At 50.0% G+C, this 14,387-nt stretch overlaps 1 protein-coding gene across 2 annotated transcripts in view; it reads left to right on the top strand.

Annotated features, from left to right (window-relative positions):
- HDGFL2 (HDGF like 2) overlaps positions 1 to 14,387 on the top strand; it is a 112,351-nt gene that overhangs the window by 56,963 nt on the left and 41,001 nt on the right. For both annotated transcript variants that reach the window (XM_077273557.1, XM_077273550.1), the window contains exon 8: positions 28 to 97. In XM_077273557.1, the coding sequence (XP_077129672.1) occupies positions 28 to 97 (70 nt within the window). The remainder of the gene's footprint in view (positions 1 to 27; positions 98 to 14,387) is intronic.

Raw genomic sequence — 14,387 nt, 5'->3', positions numbered from 1 at the left:
AATTATCTTTTTTGTATTGTTTTACAGCAGGAAAAGGTACTAAGCCACAAAAAATAAAGCCTAAACCTGCGTCTCCTGAAAGTTCTAGTAGTGATAGGTAAGAAAATAAAGTATAACCAAAAATATCAACCTCCCTCACCTAATAGTTTAAACACCTTGGGTAACTTATAAGCGATGATGGGCACTGCCACTGTGCTTAACACTCTGTGTATTCCAGTAAGAAGCAGGCAAGGATGTGTGTTTCTTTGTGTTTTCTTATTTTGTTATTTAAACACCTAAAACACTTACGGTTTGTCACTTCTGTAGTGTCTCAATATGTAATATACATACTTTACAACGTAAGTAAAAAGTGGGTACGGAAAGTATTTAGACTCCTTTAAATTTTTCACTCTTTGTTTCATTGCAGCCATTTGGTTAATTCAAAAAAGTTCATTTTTTTTCTCATTAATGTACACTCTGCACCCCATCTTGACTGAAAAAGAAAATGTAGACATTTTTGCAAATTTATTAAAAAAGAAAAACTGAAATATAATATGGTCATAAGTATTCAGGTCCTTTGCTCAGTATTGAGTAGAAGCACCCTTTTGAGCTAGTACAGCCATGAGTCTTGGGAATGATGCAACAAGTTTTTCACACCTGGATTTGGGGATTCTCTGCCATTTTTTCCTTTAAGATCCTCTCCAGTTCCGTCAGGTTGGATGGTGAACATTGGTGGACAGCCATTTTCAGGTCTCTCCAGAGATGCTCAATTGGGTTTAGGTCAGGGCTCTGGCTGGGCCAGTCAAGAATGGTCACACAGAGTTGTTCTGAAGCCACTGCTTTGTTATGTTATTTTAGCTATGTGCTAAGGGTCATTGTCTTGTTGGAAGGTGAACCTTCAGCCAAGTCTGAGGTCCAGAGCACTCTTGAAGAGGTTTTCATCCAGGATATCTCTGTACTTGTCCGCATTCATGTTTCCTTCAATGATAACCAGTCATCCTCTCCCTGCAGCTGAAAAACTCCCCCATGGCATGATGCTGCCACCACCATGTTTCTCTGTTGGGTTTGTATTGAGCAGGTGATGAGCAGTGCCTGGTTTTCTCCACACATACCGCTTAGAATTATCACCAAAAAGGTCTATCTTCGTCTCATCATACCAGAGAATCTTAGTTCTCATAGTCTGGGAATCCTTCGATGTGGTGTTTTTTTTGGTTTTTTTTAGCAAACTCTATGCAGGCTTTCATTTGTCTTGCACTGTGGAGAGGCTTCTGTCCTGCCACTCTGCCATAAAGGCCCGACTGGTGGAGGGCTGAAGTGATAGTTGACTTTGTGGAACTTTCTCCCATCTCCCTACTGCATCTCTGGAGTTCGGCCACAGTGATCTTGGGGTTCTTCTTTACCTCTCTCACCAAGGCTCTTCTCCCACGATTGCTCAGTTTGGCTGGACGGCCAGGTCTAGGAAGACTTCTGGTGGTCCCAAACTTCTTCCATTTAATGATTATGGAGGCCACTGTGATCTTAGGAACCTTGAGTACTGCAGAAATTCTGTTGTAACCGTGGCCAGATCTGTGCTTTGCCACAATTATCTCTGAGCTCCTTGGCCAGTTCTTTTGACCTCATGATTCTCATTTGGTCTGACATGCACTGTGAGTTGTGAGGTCTTATATAGACAGGTGTGTGCCTTTCCAAATCAAGTCTTATCAGTTTAATTAAACACAACTGGACTCCAATGAAGGAGTAGAACCATCTCAAGGAGGATCACAAGGAAATGGACAGCATGTGACTTAAATATGAGTGTCTGAGCAAAGGGTCTGAATACTTATGACCATGTGATATTGCATTTTTTTTCTTTTTATTGAATTTGCAAAAATTTCTACATTTGTTTTTTTTTTTTTTTTTTCAGTCAAGATGGGGTGCAGAGTGTACGATAACGAGGAAAAAAAATGAACTTTTTTGAATATACCAAATGGCTGCAATGAAAAAGTGAAAAATTTAAAGGAGTCTGAATACTTTCCGTACCCACTGTATATGTACCCCAAAAATGGTGGCTATAAAAACTATTTGTCCTACCGAAAAACCAGGAACCTCTTTATTGATGTGAGAATAAAAAGTTATCTGTTCCAAAATAACAAGATGAAAAATAGCAACAAAAAAAAAGTTGTCCAAGATGCCAAAATTCCCTTGATCCCGTTGTTTAGTCCAGAACATAAAATAGGATTTTGGATCACTTGAACATATTATCTTAAATATATTCATATTGTTCTATTGAAACAAATGTAAAATCAAACACTTTCTTCTGAGGCCTTCACCAAACCAAGGAGATCTGTAGGTCTTATCATTTGTGGTCATATGCCATGCCAAAATTAGAACTGTTGCCTTCTAGACTTTCTCTAAAGCCAAGGTCACATGTTCAGTATTTGGTCAGTATTTTCTATAGTATTTGTAAGCCAAATGCAGAAGTGGTGATGTGTTTATATTCTATTTACTCTGTCGCCTCATTGGGGGACACAGGACCATGGGTGTTATGCTGCTGTCCACTAGGAGGCGACACTATGCATAATCTGAAAAAGATTAACTGTGGCTCCTCCTCTGCAGTATACACCCCTGGACGGCATCAGCCTTCTCCTGTTTTTGCTTAGTGTCGCATAGGAGGCACACCTAAAGATTTTTACTCCGTTTTTTCCACGGGATTACAGATGAAGAAAAGAGGGTCTCCTGTGAGACTCCCGGCATGGCTCCTTCCTCGGCCCCCTATTATGGGGTGCCCAGTTGAAGTAGAGATGGCTATTCCCCATGTTGCTCCTTCCCCAGTCCCTCGGGTGCTGGTTCGAAGTCGAGACCCCCCTCCTCCTTCCCCAATTCCTTTTGGTTTCTGGGTTGAGGTCGAGGCGAGGATAAAGGCCCCTGAAGGTGACAACAGCACCCTCCCTATCCCCCTCTGGGGGTATTAGGTTGAGACACCTCAGGTAGGGCCTGTACAGGCAGCATTCTACAGCTCCCAGCAATGGGCCAGCACACTGCGCCTGCATCCAGGGACCCCAGCCCAGCTGCGGGCTCCTGTTGGGGCCGGGGGGAGTGCAGGCAGGCATGGCACATACAAACACAGGGCTCCCTGTGCCCCTGTCTCTGCGGCAGCACCAGCTCTATACTGCCTCAGGGAGACCCCTACCGGGCTCCCCCTTCCACTTATAACCCCACCGCCATCCTGCCTTTAAATCTGGAGGGGTCCGGTTCAGATCCGACCCCCCCCCCTCCCGGACATTCGCGCCGGCCTGGAGCCCTTCTGGGCCTCAGGCATCTAATTTAGGCCCCGGCTTCGGCCTAGCTGAAGCTGCCGCCTCCTCTCCGCCCCCCGGATGACAAATTTGACACTCTACAGTGTCATAAAGGGGGTGGATCGAGACAGAAAGGGCGCGTTTTTACACAGCCTTGCCGCCTTTTTCCAGCTCTCCGCCCCCTTCTCCTCCTTCCCTCTCTGTCTCAGCAGCCATTTTCGGCTGCAGATTAACCCTGCATCTCCCGGTCTGCAGGACCAGGCAGCCAGTCTCCGGGGGGCACAGGACTGTGGATCTTCGGCGCTGGACCTAGGGGCACACTGGTGGGGTAAGATCACAGCTGGGTTGTTTTACTCGGCTGTGAATCCATATTACCTATAAGGCTCCCCTATAGATTTCTCTACCCCTGTAAGGTCCTCTGCTGGCAGCACTTCTGCACTCTGTGCACTATGCCGGGCTCAAGGTCCAAGAGAACCAGGCAGAACTGCTATTATGCATTCTGCACAGCCTGCGGGACCGCTCTCCCCAGTAGTAGCACGTACCCGCATTGTCAGAACTGTATACAAACTAATGTGTCAGAGCCCCAAGAAGCCCCTGCCAATGCCTCGGTGTCTAATGCCACGCCGGAATGGGCTACTCAGATATCGCAATCTATGACGCAGTCTATAGATAACCTAACCTCCACATTGCTTCAGGCTCTGCAGTGTCATGCCCCGGCTATGACCGTTACCCAGCAAACGGAGAGCTTGACTCAGGAACAAGATGACCCTGGCACATCCACGTCTAGGTCAGGACGCAAGCGGACCCATAGATCAAGTCCATCTGCGTCATCCCATAGCACACGGTCATCCCCCTCTAGGGAGAGACACCGTAGCTCCAGGTCATCTAGACCGTCCCATTCCAGGGACAGACAATGCAGATCTCCGCAATCCCCGACCAGAGAAGGCCTCCTCCCCGGCCCACTCAGCAGGGGACGCCTCAGTGATACACAGGATTCGGAAGGCATCTGCGACTCTGACTCAGACAGAGAAACGGAGGGGTCCCTGATCCCAATCCCTCCTAGCAATACAGCGCTAGTTGAGGACATAATTTCTTCCATCCATCGGGTGCTGGACATTTCTGATCCACCACCAGAGGCCCCAGAACATAAGATTTACTTTGAAGGACCTCTGAAGCCGCCTAAGGTTTTCTCTAACCACCCAGGGTTTAAGGCGATCCTTAAAAAGCAGCTCTCACAGCCTGAGAAAAAATTTGCTAATCGCAAATATCTGGAGGCAAGGTACCCCTTCCCACAGAAGGACACCAAGGAATGGACAGATCCACCTGAAGTGGACCCCCCAGTCTCTAGGCTAGCAGCACAGACCCTCCTTTCACTGCCAGATAGCTCAACCCTCAGGGACGCAGCAGACCGGCAGGTAGAACGCATGGCTCGTTCAATTTTCGAGGCCGCAGGGGCATCCCTGGCTCCCGCGTTCGCCTCAGTTTGGGCTGCCAAGGCCATTCTGGCCTGGGCAAAGAATTTACAAGCTGGCCTCCAAGCATCCGCTCCTGAGCTGTCAGACCAAGCGGTTCAAATAACAGTTGTAGCAGATTACATGCTCCATGCAGCTCTGGATTCAGCAAGGGGAGTAGCGGGGATAGCATCAAACGCCATCACGATTCGGCGTATCCTCTGGCTGCGGGAATGGAAAGCGGACGCAGCCTCAAAGAAGTCCCTCACGCACCTCCCCTACTTCAGTGGGAGACTTTTCGGTGAACAGTTGGACACTATGATATCCAACGCCACCGGGGGTAAGAGTACTTCTCTTCCCCAACTGAAACCTAAACGCACTTACAAGAAGCGTAACCAAACTCGATTCCAATCCTTTCGTAATTCCTCCGGCTGGTCCGTCTCGCGTCCAGCACAAAATCGTAACCGTTCCCCTCGCAGGGACAACTCACGATCGACGCAAAGGTCGGACAAGACCTGGCAGTCAAAAGCAGGCCAGCCTAAGCCCAGAGGAGGAAAATCTCAGACTTTCTCCTCATCATGACTCACGGACTCCGGTAGACACCACACCAGTAGGCGGCCGACTTTTGCTCTTTCATCAAGTCTGGCTGCCTATTACAGAAGACAGGTGGGTCAGGGAACTAGTGTCTTCCGGATACAAAATAGACTTCACCTCCAACCCACCGGACCGATTCTTCCTCTCTGTCCCCCCAAAACCGCCAGCCAAGGCTCGTGCCTACCACCAAGCGGTCTCCTCGCTTGTTCAAGCAGGAGTCATAGTACCGGTACCCACGACCGACCGCTTTCGAGGGTTCTACTCCAATCTGTTCGTAGTTCCCAAGAAAGGAGGCAGCGTACGGCCCATACTAGACCTAAAACAGCTCAACAAATATGTACGGGTCCGTCATTTCCGCATGGAGTCCCTTCGGTCCATCATTGCGTCCATGGAGAAGGGAGAATATCTCGCCTCCATAGACATACAAGACGCATACCTGCATATACCCATTGCACCTGCCCATCAGAGGTTTCTCAGGTTCGTAATAGGCCAGGACCACTACCAATTCGTGGCTCTCCCTTTCTGACTCGCCACGGCTCCCAGAGTGTTCACCAAAGTCATGGCAGCCACCATGGACGTCCTGCACTCCAGAGGCATAGTAGTCGTTCCATACCTGGACGATCTACTCATCAAGGCTCCCACCTTCAAGAACTGCGAGCTCAGCGTCTCAATCACAACCGATACTCTCAGTCGCATGGGCTGGTTAATCAACCTACAAAAGTCATCACCAACCCCGAGTCAGTCCCTGACCTTCCTGGGAATGTTATTCAACACCTCCAGGGGTCTAGTGCTCCTTCCCAAGGACAAGGCACTGGCTCTCCGACTAGCAGTTCGCACCCTCCTCCGCAAACCCCCTCGATCTCTCCGGTTTGCCATGAGGGTCCTCGGCAAGATGGCAGCAGCAATAGAAGCAGTCCCATTTGCCCAGTTTCACCTCAGACCTCTCCAACTAGCCATTCTCAAGTCCTGGGACAGGAATCCCTTTTCTCTCGACAGGGAGTTCCAGCTAACGTCGTCAACCAGGAGGTCCCTGCACTGGTGGCTCAAGCCAACCTCGCTAGCAAAGGGGAAATCCTTTCTCACAGGTCAATGGAAGGTTCTGACCACCGACGCGAGCCTGACTGGTTGGGGTGCGGTGCACCTCCACCACAGGGCACAGGGCAAGTGGTCCCCAGTGGAAGCGACCATGCCCATCAACATCCTGGAAATTCGTGCCATCCTTCTGGCATTGACGGCCTTCCATCACATACTGGCAGCCTCTCACATCAGAATACAATCAGACAATGCCACGGCTGTGGCATATGTGAATCCCCAAGGGGGGACCCGCAGTACCCAGGCGATGCGAGAAGTGTCACACATCCTCCACTGGGTGGAGGACACAGGGTCGGTTCTTTCGGCGGTCCACATTCCTGGTGTGGACAACTGGGAAGCAGACTTCCTCAGCCGACAAGGAATAGACTCGGGAGAGTGGTCTCTCCATCCCGAAATTTTTCACCAGATCTGTCTCCGCTGGGGGACCCCGGATGTGGACCTAATGGCATCCCACTTCAATGCCAAAGTCCCCAACTTCATGGCCAGAACACATGATCCGCGGTCGCTCGGAGCAGACGCTCTGGTTCAGGACTGGACCCAGTTCCAGCCTCTGTACATTTTTCCACCTCTCCCCCTGTTATCCAGAGTGGTGAGGAAGATCAAGCAAGAGGGAGTTCCAACCATCCTAATTGCACCGGACTGGCCCAGACGCACATGGTACGCCGACATCGTACAACTCACAGCAGACGCCCCCTGGCGTCTCCCAGACCGCCACGATCTTCTATCACAAGGCCCGTTCTACCACCAGAACTCAGGGGCTCTCAATTTGACGGCGTGGCCCTTGAGACCTGGGTTCTAACCCAGGCAGGGCTCTCGACGGACGTCATTGGAACCATGATCAGGGCACGGAAGCCAGCCTCTGCCAAGATTTATTACCGTACCTGGAAAGCTTTCTTTACCTGGTGCGAATCTCGTGGCCAGATCCCACTCCCTTATTCCCTACCCAAAGTACTTGGTTTTCTCCAATCGGGTCTGGAGGCCAGGCTGTCATTGGGCTCGCTTAAGAGCCAGGTGTCAGCCCTCTCAGTGCTTTTTCAAAGGCGCATTGCTACCAAGCCGCAAGTAAGGACTTTCCTTCAGTGGGTTTCCCGATTGGTTCCCCCCTACAGACGACCACTAGAGACGTGGGACCTCAACCTGGTCCTGGCAGCAATGCAGGAACCACCCTTCGAACCCCTTAAGGAGGTCCCGCTCTGCCTTCTTTCCCAGAAGGTGGGTTTTTTTCCTGGTGGCAATCACCTCGCTACGCAGGGTGTCTGAACTGACAGCACTCTCCTGCAGACGGCCCTTCCTGGCTTTTCACCAGGACAAGGTAGTTCTTCGTACGGTCCCATCCTTCCTTCCGAAGGTTGTGTCCAACTTCCAGCTCAATGAGGAAATTTCACTACCATCCCTTTGTCCGGTTCCGGTTCATAGAGTGGAGAAGGCTCTGCATGCGCTTGACCTTGTCAGGGCATTGCGTATATACGTGTCTAGGACTGCGTCCTTCCGGAGGTCTGATTCTCTTTTCCTCCTTCCGGAAGGCGGCCACAAGGGTCTGCCAGCTTCCAAAGCTACCCTTGCCAGGTGGATCAAATCCACCATACAAGAGGCCTACCGCCTTAAGAATTCTCCTCTTCCAGCCGGTATTACGGCACACTCTACACGGGCGGTAGGGGCCTCCTGGGCCATTCGGCACCAGGCTTCGGCACAACAAGTGTGTAAGGCGGCCACTTGGACTAGCTTACACACGTTTACTAAACACTACAGGGTTCATACCCAGTCCTCAGCGGACGCGAGCCTGGGTAGATGTGTCCTGCAGGCGGCGGTGCCCTACGTATAGGGGCCTGTCTGCACAATATTCGTCCATTGCTTCCCACCCAGGGACTGCTTTGGGACGTCCCATGGTCCTGTGTCCCCCAATGAGGCGACAGAGTAAAGGAGATTTTTGTGTCCTCACCGTAAAATCTTTTTCTCTTAGCCTCTAATTGGGGGACACAGCTCCCACCCTGTTGCCCTTTCCGGGCCGTTGTAACTGTTGAGTTCTCATATTGTTTTCTTCAGCTCGTACATAGTTGCCTTCTTACAGGCATAATTATGTTATTCATGTTACATAGTTGCCTTCTTACAGGCATAATTATGTTATTCATGTTACGTTCCTCCTACTGCTTTTGCACAAAACTGGAGAAGGCTGATGCCGTCCAGGGGTGTCTACTGCAGAGGAGGAGCCACGGTTAATCTTTTTCAGATTATGCATAGTGTCGCCTCCTAGTGGACAGCAGCATAACACCCATGGTCCTGTGTCCCCCAATTAGAGGCTAAGAGAAAGAGATTTTACGGTGAGTACACAAAAATCTCCTTTTTTCTCGCATTGTTCCTCTCCTGATTTTGTCTTGCAAATACTGATATAAAAAACAAACTGACCAAATAATGAACTGGGATGTGGACTTAAAAATAAGCACACTAGGCAATACTTTTGCTGCAGTCAAAGCCATGTGCAATTTCTTCCCAACAACTACCATGTTTCCTAGAAAATAAGACCTACCCTGAATATAATCCTTGCATAATTTCACAGGATTTTTGGAGTATGCTTGAAATAGCTTAAATATTACAATTGAAACCAGAAGTTTACATACACTATATAAAAAGACTCACGTGCATGTTTTTCTCAATATCTGACATGAAATCAGAATAAACCTTTCCAGTTTTAGGTCAATTACTAATTACCATAATTATTAATATTTGCCAAATGCCACAATAATGAGAGAGAGAGCATGTCTTAAGGCATTTTTATTACTTACTACAAAGTCAAAAGTTTGCATACATTTCATTAGTATTTGGTACCATTAAACTGAATGACTTGGGCCAAACATTTGGGATCTCCTTCCACAAGCTTCTCACAATAGTTGGTCGGAATTTGGGCCTATTCCTGCTGACAAAACTGGTGTAACTGATCCAGGTTTGTAGGTCGGCCTTGCTCGCACCTGCTTTTTCAGCTTTGCCTATAAATTTTCAATAGGATTGAGATCAGGGCTTTGTGATGGCCACTCCAAAACATTGACTTTGTTATCCTTAAGCCACTTTGTTACCATTTTCGCAATATGCTTCGAGTCATTGTTCATTTGGAAAACCCATTTCTCCTACGCCTCATTGGGGGGGACACAGGACCATGGGTGTTATGCTGCTGCCACTGGGAGGACACTAAGTAATACAGAAAGAATAGCTCCTCCCCTGCAGTATACACCCTCCTGCTGGCTCCAAGTGAACCAGTTCTTGCTTAGTGTCTGTAGGAGGCACTTGGGTCTGCTTTCAGACCCCACCGTTTATATTTTTATTCTATTTTTCCCTTAACAGAGCGAATGGGGCGACAGATCCTTTCTAGGTTTCGATCTCCCCCGAACCATCAACAGGTGAGAACGCGGAGCGTTCCTCCCCATACCCTTTCCTGCACCGTTGGATGCCATCCCTGAGCTCACCTTACGGGCGACGTTTCCTTCGCGTTCCGATCTCCCCCCTCTATAGCAGACGACCACATGTAGTAGCCCTCCATTTACCTCTCCTGGAGCCAGGTGCATAGCCGGACATGATGTTTATTGCGTCCGTGCAGCCCCCCCACTGCATCACCCCTGTTATAGTGGATGATGGAAGGCGGCAGAAGCTCTCTACCCCCTCCCTGACTATGGCGACGGTGGACTGAGCACCGGCTCACCGCATCTACGGTGAGTACACCTGAGGCGCTGGGGGGGTCCTGGTCCCTGGGATAAGGGAGGTCCGCATATACTTTAAAGCCCGGGTGAATAGGTCGGGTCCACAAATAGCGGCCGTGGCGCTGCAGGCTGCAACCGCAAGCTTAAAATTTAGCCCCCGGCTTTTCTCTCATCCAGGCCGGAACGTTGGCTCCGCCCACCGGCGGTTACCACCGCCCACTCTCTCTGGCGCTTCTTGTTCTGCGAGAAGCGCTTTTTCTTCCTGTTCTTGGTGGCCATCTTTGGACACCCACAGGGCTGATGCTGCAGCGCTGCTCCAGCGTTTTTGAATCACAGCTTCAGGGATTAGTGATTTCTGTGGACTCATTGCGGACCTCCCCTGGGGACTCGAGACACAGGACCTGGGTAAGCTGCAGAAACATAGCTTAACCCTTCCCCTGCTAGTAAGCGCTCTCGTCAAGGCTACACTATGTCTCAATCAAAGCCTAACAAAAAGTCTGGGAAAACCCACACTGTGTTTTTTGCTGCTTGTACCGCTTGTAAGGTATCTCTTCCCTGGGATCACAATACTGTGTTATGCTCAGCTTGTGAACCGGTGACTGCTCAGGAACCACCTGTTACTGATACCGAACCCAGTGAGCCTAGTCCCCCTGAGTGGGATACCTCCCTTACCCGGTCTATGGCATCCCTGGACAAAGCATTGGACTCGTTCCGAGACCCTTCCTCTAACCAGGGCACCTTTACGGATAACGCGTCCGATAATCATAACCCCTTGTACACTAGGGGTCGTACCTTACCAAGGAGCTCTTGCTCTTCCAGGAAAAGGCTTCATGCCTTGTCCCCAGTCCATCACCGGGAATCGGGTTCTGAGAGTTCCATTTCTCGCTCCCCCTCCCTTGGGGCTAGTAGAGAACCTGGCTCAGAGGACAATTCTGACACGTCCCTAGATCAGGAATTTCAACACGATTAGGAGACTCTCGACTCTCTTATTGAGTCAGTAAACAAGGCCCTGAAGCTAGATGAGAAACCTTTATCTAAAACGGATCATGCTGTGTCCTTTAAGAGGACCGAGCGGGCTCAGAGTGTTCGCCAATCATCCCCAATTTAAGGAAATTGTTGAATCTCATAGGATCCGTCAAGATAAACGCTTCACAGAGCAAAAGCCCATGGAGTCAAAATATCTCTTTGCTCCTGATCTAAGAAAAGATTGGTCAGTCTCCTCTGGTAGATCCTCCAGTATCGCGCCTAGCTACTAAATCTATTTTATCCTCTTCGGAGGGCGCCTCGATTAAAGACCCCACCGATCGTCAGATCGACAATATGGCTCGTTCAGCTTTTGAAGCCTCAGCAGCCGCACTCTTTCCATCTTTTGTCACTACGTGGGTGGCTCAGGCTATGACCCATTGGGTTGAGGTCTTGTCTTCAGCTGTTCTGGATACCAATCTTCCCCCAGAGGTAGCAGATCTTGCTACTCAGCCAGAGCTGGGGATTTTCTAGTGACCGCGTCTCTAGATGCCACTGACTGCGCTTCTCAAGCAGCAGCAAATGCCATCTTCATTCGGAGGTCCTTATGGCTCAGGGACTGGCGTGCGGATTCTGCTTCCAAAAAGTCATTTACTTCCTTACCATATCAGAGCGGTCGCCTTTTTGGCGAAAGACTCGATCAATTAATTTCCGACGCCACTGGAGGGAAGAGTAAATTTCTCCCACAACAGAAACTCTTTCAGCCCTTTCAGAACCAGCAACAGCAGGCTCGGTCCTGATTATTTTTTATTTTTTTTTATTTTTTTTGTTCCAACTCAAATTGGTCCTCTACTTCCACATCTTCCGGACCCGGCCGGGCACAACGTAGGGGTAGAGGTCCCCAGACCTCTTACAAACCTTCCCCTTCATGGAGAGGCAGGCATAGGCAGTCAGGTACCAGGGGGTCCAGACTGAGCAGATCTCCCACACAATGACTCCCGGTGGTATCCGGAGGACACCCTCAAAGTAGGCGGCCGCCTGCTTTTTCACCGACGCGTGGCTCTCGGTCGTTCACAACGAATGGGTCCGCGACCTGGTGTCCTCCGGATACAAGATAGAATTCTTCTCTCTTCCACCAAATTGTTTTTTCATGTCTTCTCCTCCCAGGACAAAGGCATCAGAGTTTTCAAGCCATAAGCTCTCTAAAAGAAGACTGGGTTATTATCCCAGTCCCTCAAAGCGAAAGGTTTCAAGGTTTTTATTCAAACCTGATCATTGTTCCTATGAAGGACGGTACAGTACGACCCATACTGGACCTAAAACTGCTGAACAAGTTCGTCAGGGTACGACTGTTCCAAATGGAATAGCTTCGTTCTGTCATCGCCTCCATGGAAAAAGGCGAGTTCCTGGCGTCTATAGACATCCAGGACGCGTACCTCCACATTCCAATTTTCCCTTCTCACCAGAGGTTCCTTCACTTCGCAGTTCAGGAACAACACTTCCAATTCGTTGCTTTGCCCTTCGGCCTCGCCACCGCTCCCAGGGTATTTACCAAGGTCATGGCTGCCGTCGTGGCCATCCTTCACACCCAAGGCGTGGTGGTGCTACCGTATCAAGACGATATCTCCATCAAAGGCCCCTCTTTCCGCGCCTGCAAGGAGGCGGTGAACATCACAATAGATTCTCTTTCTCGCCTAGGTTGGAAGATAAACTTCAAAAAATCTTCCCCAGTACCGGCTCAGCGAATTTCCTTTCTAGGAATGATACTGGACTCGTGCCAGGGGTTGGTGCTTCTTCCCCCAGAAAAGATCTCCGCCTTACAGCGGGAGGCTCAGAAGCTCTCTCAACCTCGCACTCACTCTCTGCGCTTCAGTATGAGAGTCCTCAGCAGGATGGTAGCAGCCTTGGAGGCGGTTCTATTTGCCCAATTACACCTCCGTCCCTTACAGCATGCACTCCTGGCTGTTTGGGACAGGAACCCGTTCTCCCTCGACCTTCGGTTCTTCCTTCCCCAGCGAATCAGACAGTCTCTCAGGTGGTGGACATTAAAGTCCTCCCTGAATCAAGGGAAATATTTTCTTCCAGTACATTGGCTAGTTGTGACAGATGCCAGTCTTCTAGGCTGGGGAGCGGTGTTCTTACATCACATTGCTCAGGGCCGCTGGTCACTTCAGGAATCATGCCTTCCGATCAACATCTTAGAAATTCGGGCAATCACGTTAGCTCTTCTCCAATTCCATCCCTTCCTGGCAGGTTGTCCCATCAGGATTCAGTCCGACAATGCCACTGCAGTGGCATACATCAACCGACAAGGGGGAACCCGCAGCCATGAACGAGGTAGGCTACATTCTCCGTTGGGCCGAGGAAAACCACTCAATGATTTCTGCGGTTCACATCCCGGGAGTGGACAATTGGGAGGCAGATTTCCTCAGTCGTCAAGGCCTTGACTCCGGGGAGTGGTCTCTCCATCCAGAGATCTTCCACCAGATCTGCTGTCGTTGGGGAACTCCGGACATGGATCTGATGGCCTCACGGCAAAATTCCAAGGTTCCTGACTTCATAGCTCGGTCCCACTATCCAGCAGCCATCGGGGCAGATGCACTCGTACTCCCGTGGTATCATTTTCGGCTTCCGAACATATTTTCCCCCGCTCCCCTTACTGCCGAGAGTCATCAAGAAGATCAGAGCAAAGGGAGTACCGGTAATCCTGATTGCGCCAGATTGGCTGCGCCGGGCGTGGTACGCGGAACTAGTTCAACTAGTCGCTGATGTTCCCTGGCGATTACCGAATCGCGCAAACCTGCTATCACAGGGCCCCATTTACCACCAGAACTCCAAGGCCCTGTGTTTGACGGCATGGCCGTTGAGTCCTGGGTTCTAACCCAGGCAGGTTTCTCTCCGGAAGTCATCTCTACCATGATCAGCGCGAGAGAGCCTACGTCTATGCGCATTTATCATCGCACTTGAAAAACCTTCTTTTCCTGGTGCAACGACCGGGGACGTTCTCCTCTTGAATTTTCCATTCCTTCCATCCTCGAATTTTTACAAACGGGTTTGGACTTGGGTCTCGCCCTTAGTTCTCTCAAGGGGCAGATTTCAGCCCTGTCTGTTCTGTTCCAACGCAAGATTGCCAACAGATTACAAGTGAAGACGTTCATTCAGGGAGTTTCCCATAAGGTGCCGCCCTATAAGATGCCGTTGGAACCATGGGTCCTTAATCTGGTCCTCGGAGTCTTGCAAGAAGCTCCTTTCGAACCTCTACAGGAGGTTTTCCTGTCCTTTCTTTCATAGACGGTTGCCTTCCTGGTTGCGGTCACGTCCATTAGACGAGTCTCAGAGCTGGCGGA

This window comes from Ranitomeya variabilis, chromosome 1 (genome assembly GCF_051348905.1).
Source record: "Ranitomeya variabilis isolate aRanVar5 chromosome 1, aRanVar5.hap1, whole genome shotgun sequence".
Classification (NCBI taxonomy): Eukaryota; Metazoa; Chordata; class Amphibia; order Anura; family Dendrobatidae; genus Ranitomeya; species Ranitomeya variabilis.
Note: the sequence above shows the minus strand (reverse complement) of the source record. Positions and strands in the feature narration are given on the sequence as shown.